The 17,008-nt window shown below is 47.5% G+C and overlaps 1 protein-coding gene across 2 annotated transcripts in view; it reads right to left on the bottom strand.

Annotated features, from left to right (window-relative positions):
- Nucleotides 1-2,894: 2,894 nt before the first annotated feature.
- LOC138472766 (chloride channel protein ClC-Kb-like) overlaps nt 2,895-17,008 on the bottom strand; it is a 639,821-nt gene continuing 625,707 nt past the window's right edge. For both annotated transcript variants that reach the window (XM_069611097.1, XM_069611098.1), the window contains exons 19-20: nt 12,120-12,206; nt 2,895-9,119 (exon numbers count right to left, since the gene is read on the bottom strand). In XM_069611097.1, the coding sequence (XP_069467198.1) occupies nt 9,072-9,119; nt 12,120-12,206 (135 nt within the window). In that variant the 3' untranslated portion in view covers nt 2,895-9,071. The remainder of the gene's footprint in view (nt 9,120-12,119; nt 12,207-17,008) is intronic.

Raw genomic sequence — 17,008 nt, 5'->3', positions numbered from 1 at the left:
GGTCAGTCCTCGACGAACACGGCAGCCTTCGGATCGGTCGAAGCAAATGCCACAGCAAGTCTTCTTCTTCCAGCTGGACGTCGAGGATCAGCAGTTCCAGTTACTCTTGAGTGGAGACTCAGCTTCTGAACGCTTCTGAACTGAACACTCCTCCAGTGGTGAGAGGTCCCCAGATATACTATCCTCACTCTCATCCCCGCTGCTGGCACACACTCAGCAGCCAATCATACTGCAGGGCATTCATGCAGTCAGTCAGCCAATCAGGTACACAGTGCATTCAGGCCACACTCCTCCCTTCCAGACACTCACAACAAGGAATGTGGATTGGGACAAGTACCCAGCCATTCAACACTACACACTGCATTCAGGCCAGTTTCGGGCAGGGCTGTCTCAGTCTTTGTCTCACATGCCAGAAACCAGACAACCACAACAGGGAGTGCATATTGGTCACCCACTCCATTCACCCAGGTCCCACCCACAGGAGGTACCCACAACATACAGACACTGGGAAGGCTCCAGCCAGTCTAGCTGGGCCTTCACCACAATACCATACATGGAACTTCCACCCAACAGCCAGTCAGGGGGAAGGGACAGAGTCAGGGCTTCCCAGGACTTTGGGAAAAACAAGACAACAGGCAATAGAAAGCAAGAGGCCACAGGGGCCATTTTGTTTCTATCAGGAATCAACTGATCCCAATGGCAGGGCCTGGGTGTCCCAAAATGGAGGACACTCAGAGCACCTGGCAGATTCAGCATGGAGCTGCCACCAGCCCATACCCTGCTCTGTGGGCCACCCACAGGTGCCCAAAAACATACACTAGGGGCACAGGGTTGTACCCCTACCCATGGGTGCCATAAGGGTATCCCATGGGTCTGTTCACCAAACCAAAAGAGAGAGCTGCACTGCCAGGAGTCCCTCATGGACTCCTGGGCAGAAAACATAACAGAACACACGGTAAAAAAGAGAAAGGACAAGGATTCAGAGGCCCTGTCCCTCAGATGCATTTCCAGCATCACAGTGACAAAATTGAACAAAACGAAAATCCTCCTCTTTGTGGCGGGCGTCCTTCTGCAGGCGCTGGATACTTCCTGCAGCAGGACGCCCGCCGGCTTATAAGGGGCATCCCCCGCCCCTTTCTTTGTTTGCCCTTCACAGGCTTTGTCTGTTTTTGCAGCGCTTTGGCTGGCACCCTCCCCTTACCCAGGGGGAGGGAGGAGGAGGACCCTGCCCGAGTTATCGGGGTGCCTCCTCCATTTTGGATTTATCCATTGTCACCTGCACAGAAGTCGTAGAAGGGCACCACACTGCTGGGCAGAAACAGGTATCCTCTTTCGGAGTCTTCTAGGCACTCAAAGAGAATTCTGAAACAGTACAAGGTTAGAAGGATGGCAGAAGGGCACCACACTGCTGGGCAGAAACAGAGGTTCCCTTTCTGGGCCGAGAAGCCTGCAGCAGTGCACGTTTATGGGGATGGCAGAAGAGCACCACATTGCTGAGTAGAAACAGGTTTTCTCTTTCTGGGTCGAGAAGCCTGCAGCAGTGCACGTTTATAGGGATGGTAGAAGGGCACCAAACTGCTGGGCACAAACAGGTATCCTCTTTCGGAGTCGAGAAGCCTGCAGCAGTGCAAGTTTATGGGGATGGCAGAAGGGCACCCCACTGCTGAACAGAAACAGGTTTCCCATTTCGGTGTCTTCTAAACACTCAAAGAGAAGTCTGCAGCAGTACTAGGTTATAGGGATGGCAGAGGAGGGAACACTACACTGCTGAGAAGAAACAGTTGTCCTGTTAAGAAGACATTTACGCAATCCCAGAGAATCCTGCAACACTACAGGGTTATGGGGATGGCAGAAGGACACTAACGCCGCAGAGACCTTTAGAGCCAAGCTTTTGGGCATGCAGAAGGACATTTTGAGGAAAAATATGCTATGCATGTGGGTGAGATGGCAGGCGGCATTAATACATTTGTGTGTATGGTGGGCAGGGAGTGGTGAGAGGCCTCCTGGAAGAGGAAACACACTACAGATAGGATGTGCTGAATTATTTAATTCCTTGTCTATGGATTTTTTGGGAGGTGCTGATTTTCATTATTCTTCGCTCTGCAGAGTTGGGGTGACCCAGAGTACTGCAGTCCTTCTTTCTGAAGTTTTGGGGTATGCTGGAGTTCTTTTGTCCTTCTCCTGGGAGATAGGTATTTTGTGCTGGAATCATGTGGTATCTTTCTTGGGATATTTTAGGGTGCTATCCCTTTAATTGGGCAGATTTCCAAATGTGCTGGCACATTCATTATACAGCTTTGAGGCAACCTGCGGTGTCACTTATCTGTGGAGGATTTGGGGTGTAAAGAATCTGTCATCTCTTACTTTAGGGGGTGTCTGCTTCATAGCTCTCTCTTGGGGATTTGGGGCGTGCTGCATGCTATTACATCTCTGTGGCGCGTGGGGGTGATGGAGCCCATCATTTTCTCTCTCTTTGGGGTTTGGGAGATTGCTCTGTGGAAAATGTGGAGTCTGGTTCTCCTCTTTTTTTTTACCTCTCTGATGGGTTTTGGGGGTGCCACATGCTGTCACATCTCAGAGACGTGCAGCGGCACCCGATTCCATTGTTAATTCTCTATCGGAAATGTGGAGCGTGCTGTGCCCTTTTTCCTCTTTCGGGGGGATGGATGATAAGTTGGGGTCCTTCGTTCATACGCTCTGTGGAATTTGAAGTCTTCTGGAGTGCTTCATTTCTCTCTGTAAGATTTGGAGTGGGCCCTATGCTGATGCAAATAAAACCTTTCACCTTGGGTTAAATGGCTATATATGTCAAACTTCGAGGAAACACCTCCCGGTCTTCTGACCCCGCACTCACAGGCAAGAAACAAGAACAAATTCCAAACCACACGATGGGCTCCAAAATACAACTGTTTATTTTCCCAAAATAATGGCACCAGTAAAGTGACAGTTAAACTGGTCTCGGGTCACCGCTTGGGCCTCGTCAGGGTTGATGGCACAAGTTGTTGCATTCGTTTTATACGTGTCTGTAACAATTAATGTTAGTCCATTTTCCATTGCCATTGCACCATCCACATGTATGGTTTAAAGTTGCATACCTGGAGCGCCATCTTTACATGGTGCACTTCCCTCTGAGGTACCACGTTTTATCTCTATATGCTAACCTATTTTGAGCATGTTATGTTTTCTGTTATGTCTCTCTGTCTATTATGAATCAGTGTCTTGTGATGGGGGTGCGTCTGTGCTTAGACATGCTGCTCAGTATTGTCGCAAATGTGCCTTAATATGTCAGCAGTGAAATTTATATATATAAAAGTGTAGGTGGTTTACATCAAAAACCTTTTTACACCTCACACCATATAAACAATAAGTATTTCATTACATTATATACAATTCTAAATATTACAATTATCTTATACAGTATTTATTGGGAGATAATTTGATCAATGAAGCTCTCAATTATTCTGCTGGCAATAACCCTTGGATGAGTTCAGAGCCTTACCTAGGTGCACGTACCAGCTTTACGATTTTACTACTTCTAGCCAGACGCGGTATACAGCCGAGGACACAACCAGTGACTTGGCCGAAAGCACATGTGCCCAGCATTGGTCTGTTTGTATCTGAGAAGGTCTACAAACTTGATATATCCTGCAAAATATGTTGTTCTCCAATTTAACACGATGATAATATGTGATGAGGAGTTTCAGGCTCCAAATGATGGATCCGGCATGTTCTGAGTCCATTGAGGATATATACCAAGCCACCAGTACATGAGTAGGTTGGAAGCACATTGAAGCGTAGACACATAATACAATGTCTCCATTGTGATTTATTTGCGTCGATTATTCAAGAAAAGGGCTCACGCTGTTACATCTCATTGACGTGCATTGGCACTGAAATCCTTTGTTCATTCCCTCTAGAGAATGGAGTATATATTGGAGCCCTTCATTTTCCTCTCTGGGGGTGACTGATTTGCTGAAGTGCTTTAATCATACTCTGGATTTTAGAGCCTCTAGGAGTTCCTCATTGCTCTTTAAGGGATGTGGGTTGTGCTGCATGATGTTACATCTCATTGGCGTGTGTTGGCACAGAAATCCTTTATTCATTCTCTCAGAAGAAATACATGTACTCAAATCTTTTTTCTCTTTCTGGTGGTGAGTGATATGCTAGAGTGCTTCATTCACACTCTGGCGATTTTTGAGTCTACAGGAGTGCTTCATTTCTTTCTAGAGGATTTGGGGTGTGCTCATGCTGGTACATCTCATTGACGTGCATTGGCACTAAAGTCCTTTGTTTATTCTCTCTGGAGAATTGAGCGTATTGGAGCCCTTTCTTTCTTTCTCCGAGGGTGAGTGATATGCTGGAGTCCTTTGTTCATGCTCTCTGTAGATGTTGGAGTATGTTGGAGTGCTTCATTTAGCTCTCTGGGGGATTTGGCGTCTGCCGCATGCTGTTAGATCTCAGTGGTGTTCACTGGCACTGAAATCTTTTGTTCATTCTCTCTGGAGAAATACATGTATATTAGAGCTCTTTAGTTCTCGGTCTGGGGTGGGTAATATGCTGCAGTCTGACGAATTACTGGATGTCGTCACTTCTCCCTGAGGCGGAGCCCTAACCCATGAGGCCAAGTAGGTGAGACAGCTACCCGATAGTCCCCCTGGGGGTGGTATAATGCAGGAGGATCTCATGTGTAGGGACTCCCCACTAGGGAGAAGGACGACCATCTAGGGTACAGGCCTTATAAGAAAGTCACACCCCCACATGCTATAGCCCTTCCTTCCTCTGCTAGCCTCTTTGTAGACAGTAGACCTATGTTATATTATAAGGCTCCAGGTTCTAGAAAGTATTGAGAAGAAAAAGAACATCAGGAAGATAGGTAATCAAGTACTAGGTTGAGTTGGCCTTGCAGAAGAATGCAGATAAATCCTGTGAAAGAGACGAAGGGCTTATACAATGGGCCCAGACACTGCTGGCCCTATTGTATAAAAACCGACAAAGGCCTGAGCACTGTGTCTCAGGCAGCCACTGAGGACAGCAGGTGTACCGTGCAATGAACCCAGGAGATATGAACCTGCATTAAAGATCTGGAGAGGGAGAACTCCAAGGACGCTGGCAGTCTGCTGCGTCTTATGATCGAGAGGTCTGTAGGAGCAGAACAGAGCTCAGCACCATCGAGAAGAGGAGAAAGTAATGCAGAAGGCAGCCAGAAACACTGTCGCACAGCTGGAGGGATGGCAAGATGCTGAAGATGCCGAATGAAATGCCCACCATCCCAGGAAGCCTTGGCAATGTGTCAAAGCCCTAAGCAAGCTAAACAGTAGCACGGGTGACCCAGAGGGGACATGGAGCGGCTTTCCAAGAAGGGGACATGCAGTTGTCCATAGGCCCGTTTGTAAACATAATGCTTGTGTGGCATGACAGGGGCAGAAAGCCTACACACCTTCTCTTCCTAATTTCAACGGTGAAACAAAGCCAGTTGATCAACAGGAAAGGGTTGAGGATCCGAAGTACCATAATGAGAAATTGAGAGGGAGAGTCCCCCACAACAGTGGCAGGGATAAACCCACTAAGAAAATAGTATCGGGACTCAAACCAAGAGGGTGATTGGAGTCATTTTCCTCATGGCAGCGAAGTGAACCAAGTGGGCCAAATCAAAGAAAGCGAGAAACCAGGGTTGGAGAACCACACCAAGAGAGTGATACAAGTAATCTTCCTCATCCCAGTCCTTGGCATGGAATTGAACCAAGTGGGCCAAATCAAAGAAGGGGAGAAGCAAGGGTCGCAGACCCTACTAACAGTCAGAGTTAGGTGTTGAAGGTGTGAATCCTAGTACCTACTGAAGAGAAGACCGGGGGAAGAGAGCCATTCCCCCTGGTTGTACGAGGCTGTTTTATGATCCCCAGAAGGGAGTCATTCTACTAACTCTGACTGGGAAGAAGGTCCAACAGGTCTGGTGAGGGAGTCATTCCACAGGGCTATTTGAGACTGAGATCGAATGCCAGGAGAAGGGAGGCATTCTCCTGGCCCACCAAGAAACGATTGTTTAGAACTTTATCGCATGGGGAAGGGAATAATTCACCCAGGCTCTCTGAGACCAGACGTCAGGAGAAGGAAAGTATTCTCCTGGCCTACCAAGGAAGCATTGTGTGGAACTTTGACCATAACCAAGGAGAAGAGACACAATCCCCTGGGATCAGAACAGTTCTGCTTTATTCTTTAGTTTCTAGTGTAAGGGACCGAATAAGGTTTCCTTAGAGGACTAGTCTATGGCAATATGGAGACTAGACAGCCTTCAACCCTACTTTCGTAGGGGATATATCCATGAAAATTAGCGGGGTAGTCAGAGTTTCAGCAGAGGACACATGCAGATCAAAATTTGTATGTGGCCTCGATCAACATTTCGGCAGCCTTTGACAGGGTAGATCATGGTAGACTGTGATTAAAACTACAGAAATGGGGCCCACCAAGTGGTCCTTTACATCTGATCATTGGGTTGCATGAAAATTCTGGTATTTATGTCCACTTGAATCAAGCCAGGGACCTTTCACAGAGAATTAGAACTGACTCTGGTTTAAGGCAGGGATGCATTCTAGCTCCCTTTCTTGTAATCTCTATGTATCAGACATAGGAGACATGCTGAATTTAGCTGCACTTACTGCCCCCAAGTTAGGGAAAATTAAGACGTCATGGTTGGCCTATGCAGAAAACTTCTTACTCTTCTACTACTCCAGGATTGGAATGCAGAGGTTACTCTCAGCGCTCTCTACTTATGCAGAAGGAAACAGTTTAATAATCAACCCCTTAAAAACGAAAATCCTGGAGTTGTCAGTGGGGAGGAGGAGAGGGTTCAGCTTGTGGCTTCTTCGAGACTCTCCTGTATCCAGCACGGCCAGCATAACATATTTGGGTTAACACATTTCAGCACATCCATCAGTGAGAGATATACAAGTTATATTAACTCAAAAAGCCAAGAACCTAACTAACCAGCTTGTGACGATTGATGGATAATTTGGTAGGTTTTCTAGAAATGGTTGCCATTTCATTTTTTGAGGGGAAGGTGATTCCCAAATTGACATATGGTTTGGAACTCTGGATGATGGAATTGTATTCTTGGCTGGAAACTCTAAGGGGAAGATTTGGAGACGAGTTTTGAGAATCTCTAATGCCGTCCCAGCGGCAGCAATAAAATACAAGCTGGGGCTTCTTTCTTTAAGGGCCAGGGTACAGTGGCTCTCTTTGTCTCTACACCAAAAATATTGTCACATCTGTCACTGCCTCATTGTATTCTGAAGCACATTATCATCACGACTTCGGCGGTAACCCTTAAATCCGGCGGTAGCGCTATTACCGCCGGATTTAAGGGTCCGCCAAAGCAGGACTTCGGCGGATTTCTCCCCAGCTCTGAGCTGGGGGGAAATCCGCCGAAAATTCGTGCTATTACCGGCGGCATTCCCGAATGGGCTCAATGGGGAATGGAGATTGACATTACTGCCAAACTCGTGATCCGGCGCTATTAGCGCCGGGGAGTTCGGCGGTAGGGCTAATACCGCCCGCGCTAATAGCATTACCATTACCGCCCAAGTCGTGATGAGGCAATGTCTTAAAAACCATGGACCAATCTCGATTTGCCTCATTTAGTTTTCCTAGGAAACTGAGAACTTACTAGTGAATCACTCTTGCGTGAGCTTGAAATGGACATTGACATATTGATATCAATGCCAATGAAAGTTAAAGAGGGTCTCTACAAAAGGGACTCGACGAATACTATCAACTCTTTTCATGGTTACCCCTCTCTGCAGCATTTATGCCATGAATATAAAAGTGGGGGCATGATTGCTCCGTATTTAACATTGTTCCCGAACCTGCATTACTGCTCCTTTACAATGGGATTTTGGTGGAACTTGATGCCCACGAAGGAGATAATCCTAAAAAGAGGGTTGAAAGATCGTTCAGTGCCCGCTTGTAGGTTTTGTAAGAACAGTGAGGTTGTCGAAACAGTCAATCATTTGTTTATGGAATGTCCAGCTGTCCATTTTGAAAGACAGACCTATTTTTAAATAAATTAATAGGTGTTACAAGTTGGTCAGACTTAAATAATCTGTGGAAAAAATGTCTGTACACCCTTTTCACTTCTGACCGTCTAGCTGTAGCATCTTCTATAAAATCATGGGAGATTGCTGGATGAGGAGACAATGGTGATAGCTTGCCTATCTCTGATGGTTGGTTGTATTCTCTTTTTAACACATCTTTTATTCACTTACTATTGCATTTTAAAATGTTTGTGTTGTATTAAGTTTATATTTTAAATGATACATGTGTATGACATTGTTTGGGTTTGTTGTAAAGGTTTGAATAAACCGTATACAAAATAAAAAAATAAGGTTTTCTTGACACATTACGGTAGACACTTAAGTTAACAGACATCCTGGCAGACACCTTAGCTCTTTAGTTGAGGCGGGGACACCCCCTCTTAGGAATAGGGAAAACATAGGTGTTCTCTTGTTTTATTGTTAAAAGTCTTTGACACAAAAGTGGCTTGTTTGGGGCTATAGTCGTCCTTCTGCACCCTTGCAAGTCCGTCATATATGCTCTCTGTGGAATTGTGAAGTCTTTAGGAGTGCATCATTTGTTTCTGGAGGATTTGGGGTGTGTTGCATGCTGTTACATGTCATTGGCATGCACTGGCACGGATGTCGTTTGTTCATTCTCTCTGGAGAATAGAGAGCCCTGGAGCCCTTTATTTCTCTCTTTTCGGGCGGGTGATTTACTGGAGCCATTCGTTCATGCTCTCGGGGGATTTTGGAGGGATGCTGGAGCTCTCCATTGCTTCTCTCTGGGGTGTTCAGAATTTGCAGCGAGCTCATACATCTCTGTTTCATCTGGTGGGGACTGCAGTCCTCTGTTACTTCCCTCCGGGGGATTTGGGGACTCTTTTTGAGTCCGTGGTTGCCACATTCTGGGGGTTTGTAGGCTGCTCATGTTCATTGCTGCTCCCGGATGGATGGTTTGAGGGGTGAAGATTCCTGCACTCATTTTTCTCAGATGTGTGGTGCACAGGGGCACTTTTTTTTCTTTCACTTCGGGGTTTTTGGATTGGCCAAATCTTCAATTGTAGCTTTCAGCTAAAAAAAGAAAGAGAAGAACAGTGAACATGTTTTTCTTATAGATCCCATCAATTCCATTCTGCACGTGGAACACTATCAAATAGAAAACTGCTCAGTACAATGCATTTTATAATAGTGCAATCCCATTGAAAAACCTTTTGTAAATCAGGCCCTATGAGTCCTGGCAACAACTAGAAGATCCCACGGTCACAGGACTGCACAGTGATGTCTGGCATCACGCACAAAAGAACTGTGGTGTCTTCAAATCACAGACATGGGGATTTGCGTTCCATTCTGCCCGGAAATCCCTGTTTGACAAATAATTCCATGAATCAAGTGCCAGGGCTTTAAGTGAGCCAGGGAAGCCAGAGCTCATCCCTGGCAATATTCAAATATTGCCCTTGAGCCAGCGATCTGCTGGGGCTCTCCGAACTGACCTCCCTTACCAAAGCTCTTTAAAACTATGTGTGGCACTGCTGCTCTTTAAAAGTAGATGTCACCTTCAGCAATGATTAGAATCACAACATCAGTTAAAAAAATATGAAATTAGGTACTTTTCAAACAGGAAAGGACAATCATAAGAGAATACCTTGTTTGATTTTTGGCACACATTGTATTAAAATATTATCATCAGAATACCTTTAATTAGTATGTATGACTAATGGATTTCTTTCAGAAGAACTCTGGGATTGCATGGTGTACTGACCACTTTTGATTTAATGTTCTGTTTCATATTTGAATATATTTATTTTGGTCAATATGTCAACACACATTCCCCACAGTTAAAACACATCTTTTAAACCAGAATTGTTGCCCTTTCGTTGCACATATCTAAACTTGATTGGCTCTGTTAGGTCACTCCTTTAATTACACAGGCCACTCCTCTTTTTAAGTTTTATTCACTACTTGGGATTTGAGACTGCAAGAGACACTTTTTAGGCCTCACCCCCAAATATGGCATCATGATGCATTAAAGCCCCCCCTGACCGCCTCGATTTCTTATCCCACGTAAAGCATTGTTTGACTCCTTTGTAACCGTACTGCCGCTTGAGGAATCACAGAACACGATTTCTATTTGCAGAAACGGCCAAGCTGTTAGATGGACATAGCACGACAGGACAGGTGCAGCAGTGACACCTATTTGACTGTTTATGTTACAACACTTAGCGGGTGACTGAAGTCTCGAGGGCCCTTCTCAGCTATGCCCGATATTGGACGGACACCGCCAGTGTAGTAATGGCGCCGGTTTTACAGTCAGAAAATGCTTTGGCTGATGCTCCAGAATGAGCCGACAGAATTGGGCACCACTGCCACCAGTGTAAACCCTGAAACCTAATACACAAGAAGAATGCTGCATTATCTGGGGTCTTGCGGGTTATTGAAGACACCAAGTAGCAGTCACACCCAGTGCACACTCAGCACATGGCAATGGTGGGCATCCTTAAAGACAAGAAAGACAATAGTTTATCAATGACACCTTGTGGACACGAGTTCTACTACAGGGGTTGCAGTCTTGAGGATGCAGCGAGATATTCAGACGTGTGCAACAGTGACAGCTAGTGGAGAAAGTGTTACATTACGTCAGAAACTGGGGGAAAAGACAGACAATGGAAAGTAGTGTCACCTGGTAGAAGCCAGTGTGCTATGACATGTGCCCGGGTCCTGACATTAATATGTTATCTGCCCCGTGGTCACACAAGGTCACTGGAAGTCTGCTATAGGTGGCTGAATAAAATGGGGCATGAGAGAATCTTTTCACCAAGTAGTGCTAATATTCTCCAAGAATGGACAATGGGCATACCAAAAAATGCAGCAGATCAGTCATTCTCATAATAGCATTGGCAACCAGCTCCGCCCCGTGCTCCTGATTGCAGGGGACTGGTGCCCTGAGTCCATTGACTGTGAATGCTGCTGATGAAGTTGGAGTGGCAGGTTTTTTTTTTTACATTTCTTTTTTTAAAGAAGAAGAAGTTGGAGTGGCAGGAGCAGAGGCCAACAAGCATATCTGTACAGAGGGCTCGGAATGAGAAATATCTAACCTTTGGAATATCAAGCATCCATCCCTCTGTCTCATCATGGATCACGTGACCCTACTCCCCTATGTCATCCTCAAAATCCTGCTCGATACCTTTGCCCGATTCTGAATTTGAAGACCCACATTTCTGTCTAATCCCATACCTTATGCCTCATGGCTTTGCCTTATTCTGGCTCACATGCTCTACTACACCTTCTCATGCTGGATCTCATGCCCGATTCCTCTGCCTCATCCCAGCTCTTGTGACAAGGTCCTCTGCTTACTCCTGGATCTCATGACCACATTTCTATGCCCCATCCTGGATGCTGTCACGTTGATGTCTCCATGGACACGGGGAGGCGGGTGGTTGGGATAAGGGAAGTGACGAAGGCGAAAGGGAAGTGAGGGGTGGGGGTGCGGGGAAAAGGGCAGAGTTGATGTAACTTCAATAAAGGAAGACATTAGCAGCACTCTGTGTCCCGCATGTTACTTGAAGACGCATCACTGCATGTTCCAGGCCGACCCACGGCCATTACAGATGCCATGCCCTCAATCCTCTTCCTCGTCCCATATGCAATGTTCCCTTGGCTCTTCCTAATCCTATATTGTGCGTCCCTTTCCTCCTTCTGACCCCAGATCACATGCACTCGTTCCTGTTGTATAGACCAGCATTCCTTTGCCACTTTCTATATCTCAAGCCCAAATCACATGGCCTCATCCCAGAAGGCATGACCTTGTTCCTTCTCCTCCTCCCATAACCCCACCTTGTATGAAAAAAACGGAACACTTCCAAACCTTCTAGGACTTCCATTAGCACGTGACTGTCCACGTCACCCAGGCACTATAGAGTCAGAAGGCCAGTTGATTCCTGTGCAATAACATTCAGATGTGTTTCTTTCTATGTTGCTGGGACTACTAACAGTCTATGCCTCAACCAGCCTCTGTCCCACCTTGGATTGCCAACCCTGCTTCCCCGCTTCTGCAGTCTCCTCGCGATCACATACCTCGTTCCTGGTGACGCACCCAACGATCCTCCCAGAAGTAGTCACGAAAGCCCGCTGTAGACTGAGCAGCTCGAAGAGGTTGTGAGCCTGGGGAAAGAGAGGCGAAAAGCATGATAGAGGGGCAGAGTCAGTCAATAGGCAGGGCACAAGGAAGACTGTTGCAGAAGTGTGGGAGCAAGAGCCACTCTCATCAGCTTGCTACATAGCATATTCCTCTCACTCACAACTCAGTTAAATGTCACAATCTCCTGCTGATGCAGACATGTTCTACCTGGACTACAGTTCAAATTTATATCAGCGGCGCGCGGTCCAATCCTCTCTGTTAGATCATGAGTAGCAACACGGATGTGGCGCGCCCATAGAGTGTGTCTATTCACTTTCAGTCGTCTACACACAGGCTGAGTTTAGAGGTATCCTCACACTTGTGCATTTTAAACAACACTTACATAAGGGCCAGACAGCACACAGAGATACACTCAGAGAACTTTGAATGACTCTTCATTAAAAGGGGTGCAGTGAAGTGCGAGGAAGGTGGAAAAGGGTAAAGATGTACCGAAGAGGATGAGGGGGGTTTCTGGATGGAAATGAAATGGAGTTGGGCCGGGTTTGAGAATCACTGATGAAGAAGGAATGCTATTAGCTTCTCCCTCAATTATAAGCCACTGAAGAAATCTCAGGTCCACAGTCAAGGCGCTGCAGACTGAAGGAACAGATCAGCTGAAAAGATGGCTCCACCTGCCCTAAAGGTTCAACATGGAGTAAAGACTTGAATGATGTCCTAGGTCTTGGTCACATCATGGAGTGTTCAGCTGGTTAGTGAGTGGCAGAAGGTTGATGCATGGGGGGCATTAGATGAGAAGCCCTGGAGGCGATGCTCACCTATTGTAACTTGATTCCTGCCTAGGGCCTGAAAGAGTGCCTGAAATCGAATAGTTGTGTGGTGAGCAGCTTTTGAAGGGACTAGTGTGGAAATCTGGGATATCCATCAGTGTGGTAGTACATCTTGCTATAACCAAGGCTCAAGGACAGGCAGTGGGGTGAGAGGTTGCACTTTCCTTAGGAGGTGCTGGTGAACAGTCCCAGACTTGGTGCTCTATGTCATGCTGGACCATTCCAATTTGGAAGCGCAGGGGGAAGCCTCTTACGTTATCCACTGTGGCTATTTTAGGGTGAACACCATGGGCCTCATTCCGAGTAGTGCAGTAAGGGTTAACGGTCACCGGTAACGAAACCGGTGCCGTTAAACCCTTACCGCCCCACTACGAGTTTATTAGTAATTTACGGTACCGTTATTGCCGCCTTCCCTCTCCCCATTGAGCCCTGTGGGGGCTCAAATGGGAATGGGGAATGGCCCTGGTGAATGGGGAATTACCGGTCCCTCTGACCTCGGAATGGACCGGTAATTACTCCATTCACCAGGCCGGAGTTTGGACGAGTTCGGAGGCAGCCATGCCACAAATAGCGGCGTGGTTACCTCCGAACTTGGAATGAGGCCTGTAGGGCGCACGTAAATCCAGAATTACATTGTGGGAATGGAAATGTTTGTGGTTATTTGGAATAACTCGGTTCTAGGAGGTGCAAGGCCATCCTATCTTCTTTTTAAGCAGAAATGGGGGGTCATTACGAGTTGGGCGGTAAGGCTTTACCGGCACCGGTAAGGATGCCGGTAAACCCTTACCGCCCTATTCCGAGGTCCCTTAGCGGGTCCCAGCAGGAACGGCTGGTCTGACCAGCCGTTTTTTGCGGGACCCGTTAAGGGACCTTGGAGCTAATAACGGGCCCACAATTTGCAGGCCCGTTATTAGCACCTTCCCCATTCCCATTCCCCTATGGGGGCTCAAATGGGAATGGGGGATGGTTTACTGAATGGGGACTTACCGGGTCCGCATAGGTCAGAATGGGCCTCATTACACGGTAGGCGGTAACCATGGCGCTATTAGCGCCATGGTTGCCGCCGGTACCCTGCCGAGTCCGCCTTGGTGGATGGCGGAATTGCCGCCCTACTCCAAGGTGAGCGGGGGCGGTAATTCCCCATTCACCAAGGCCCTTCCCCATTCCCATTTTTGCCCCCATAGGGCATAATGGGAAAGGGGAAGGTGCTAATTACGGTACCGCAAATAGCGGTACCGTAATTAGCTCCGAGGTCCCTTTGCGGGCCGCGTCCTTAACGCCTGGAAAAACCAGACATTAAGGGAGGACCCGCAAAGGGACCTCTTAGTAAGGCGGTAAGGGTTTACCGGTACCGGTACCCTTGCCGGTACCGGTAAACCCTTACCGCCTACCGTGTAATGAGGCCCAATGTCCCGGTAAGCCCCCATTCAGTGAGACCGGACCCGGGTTTGGAGGCAGCCATGGCGCTGCCTCCAAACTCGTAATGACCCCCATGGTTAGGCAATGCCAATTATTGAAAGACACCTCATTCCGGGTTTGGAGCTAACCATGGAGTAATTAGCTCCATGGTTGCCTCCGAAACCGTCCCAAATCCGGCATGGTGAATGGAGTAATTACCGGTCCATTCCAGGGTTGGAGGGACCGGTAATTCCCCATTCACCTTTTGCCCTTCCCCATTCCCATTTCTGCCCCATAGGGCTCAATGGGAATGGGGAAGGAGGTAATTACGGCACCATAAATTACAGTACCGTAATTACCTCCGAGGTACGTTTGCAGGTCCCGTACTTAACTCCTGCTAAAAGCAGGAGGTAAGGAAGGACCAGCAAAGGGATCTCGGAATACGGAGGTAAGGGATTACCGGCATCGGCACCCTTACCGGTGCCGGTAATCCCTTACCTCCAACCTCGTAATGACCCCCTATGGGCCTCATTACAAGGTAGCCGGTAGCTATGGTGCTATTAGCACCATGGCTACCCCCTTACCGCATTCCGGCTCCGTGTTCCCGGAATAGGGATTTACCGGGTCATTCCGACCTTGGAGCAATTTGCGGTACAGTTATTAGCTCTGAAGTACCTTAACGGGTCCCGTCCTTAACACCAGGTCAGACCTGGCATTAAGGAAGGGATCCGCTAAGGGACCTCGTAGTAGGGCGGTAAGGTATTACCGGCACCGGTGCCCTTACCGGTGCCGGTAATCCCTTAACGCCTACGTGTAATGAGCCTTCTGGTAAAGTTTGGTGTCACTGTCATTTTGATGTTAGAGACCGGCAGGCCCCAAAATGGTGACTCATGGCCCCATAAACGAACTGAAGAGCATGGGCGATAAGATGGACCAGTGAGGAAATGCTCAGGTTATGAGTGAGGGCAAGTGGCCGCATCCCATGTTTTGGACTGTAGTGGCTGGGACAGGAAAAGAGGAAAACCAGTCCACGACCCTCGCTCCTAAGGTGGCGATGAGGAGCCCAGGGTTCACTGGGACAGAGAGCTGCTGGTAGACCCAGGAGAATCTATGGGTAGGCTCTCCTGTCGTCCCAGGTGCCCGTTTGCCTGCAGAATACCTAAAATACATGAAATGTTAAGCTCTACCAAAATAGTGAAGTTAAAAACTGGTAAAGTTCTGAAACATTTTTAAAAAACGGTTTTCCTCACGTGAAGGGCATCCCTGCACATTGAAGAAAAAGTAAGGGGGTCCCCTGAGTGTGTGAAAAGTGAGCATCTCAGATACCCACCTTCTGACCCCCTTTTTAATGTCATGCACAGATGGATCTTTCCGGAACCTTCCGTGCATTAATGTGCACGGTGCAATAGCTCCATTATCCTCTATTGTATCTAATCCATTTCCATTAACCAGACAGTTATGGACATAGATTTTTTAGGAGCACCAAGAGTGATATGCAGATTTTCAATAATCCATTGTGGGGAAATTTGCATTAGTTAATGTTAGGACACTTTAGGTGTAATAACAAGCTGGCTTAACGATTTCTGCATTAATTAATGGCAATTACAGCAGGTGAAAATCTGGTCCAAAAATCTCCAGAAGTCATGCGGGCCAGAATGTCCACACTAAAAATCAGTACAGAGGAATTTGGATAAATAGCTTATTGAAGTACTGACATCAGGTAAAAGTGTCTCCATTGTACCGCAAAAGGGGGGCTGGTGTTGCAGGGGTGTGCCCTGCTCCCCTTGAATGGTATAATGAGCCCAGGGGATGCAGACAGGGCCGGCTCTAGAAGCTGCAACGCCCCGGGCAGCACGTTGGACATTTGGAACCCGTCCCCCTGCGCACCCTAGTTATGTGGCAGTGGGTAGGGAGAGCACCACCTTTTTCAATAGGCACGGCAGGCATCATATTTTTATTAAATGCACTATGATCTCAAGAGCAGAGTCCATTAAATTTCAATTGGGTGCCTGCCGCGCCTTCTTCCACCACGCCAGCTCCGGGGAAGACCTTGAAAGAATCCCCCGAGCTGGCGTGGGGTCTAATGGCAGGGCGCCCTAAGCAGTCGCCCAGCTGGCCCTGCCCTGTGGCCGGCTCTGGCGTCTCCGCATCCATTACAACCATGACCTTTTTGCAGCGATTTCTTTGTGAAAACTGTCTTTTTGTCGGCGAGCTTTTCACATGGAACTGGAAAGCCCCAGAAAGTAGCAGGTAACATTGTTATCAAAGGTGGTGGGGGTAGTAGTGACCCAACAGCGCCCATATTCCAAAATGGAGAGCCTCTCCCAGCTGGCCTCTACTCTAGGGTTGGTATCTGGCCACTATTGAATTGGAACCTACTGAAATGCCTGTTGATGGCCAAGGGCAGCTCATTGCCAAGGAAAGGGGGTTGAGGGCTCTGTCAGGAGACTAGTTTGTTTATTTATTTAAATGTTTTCTAATTGAACCACAAGAGTAGTCCAACACTGGGGGAAACATGCCCCGTTACTAGGCCTCTGGGTTCCTGTGATTGGGTGGTAGCTTTTCAGCACAGGCAATGCCCTGCCACCATTGCCTGCTAG

This window comes from Ambystoma mexicanum, chromosome 8 (genome assembly GCF_040938575.1).
Source record: "Ambystoma mexicanum isolate Mex_15411 chromosome 8, UKY_AmexF1_1, whole genome shotgun sequence".
NCBI classification, from domain to species: Eukaryota; Metazoa; Chordata; class Amphibia; order Caudata; family Ambystomatidae; genus Ambystoma; species Ambystoma mexicanum.
Note: the sequence above shows the minus strand (reverse complement) of the source record. Positions and strands in the feature narration are given on the sequence as shown.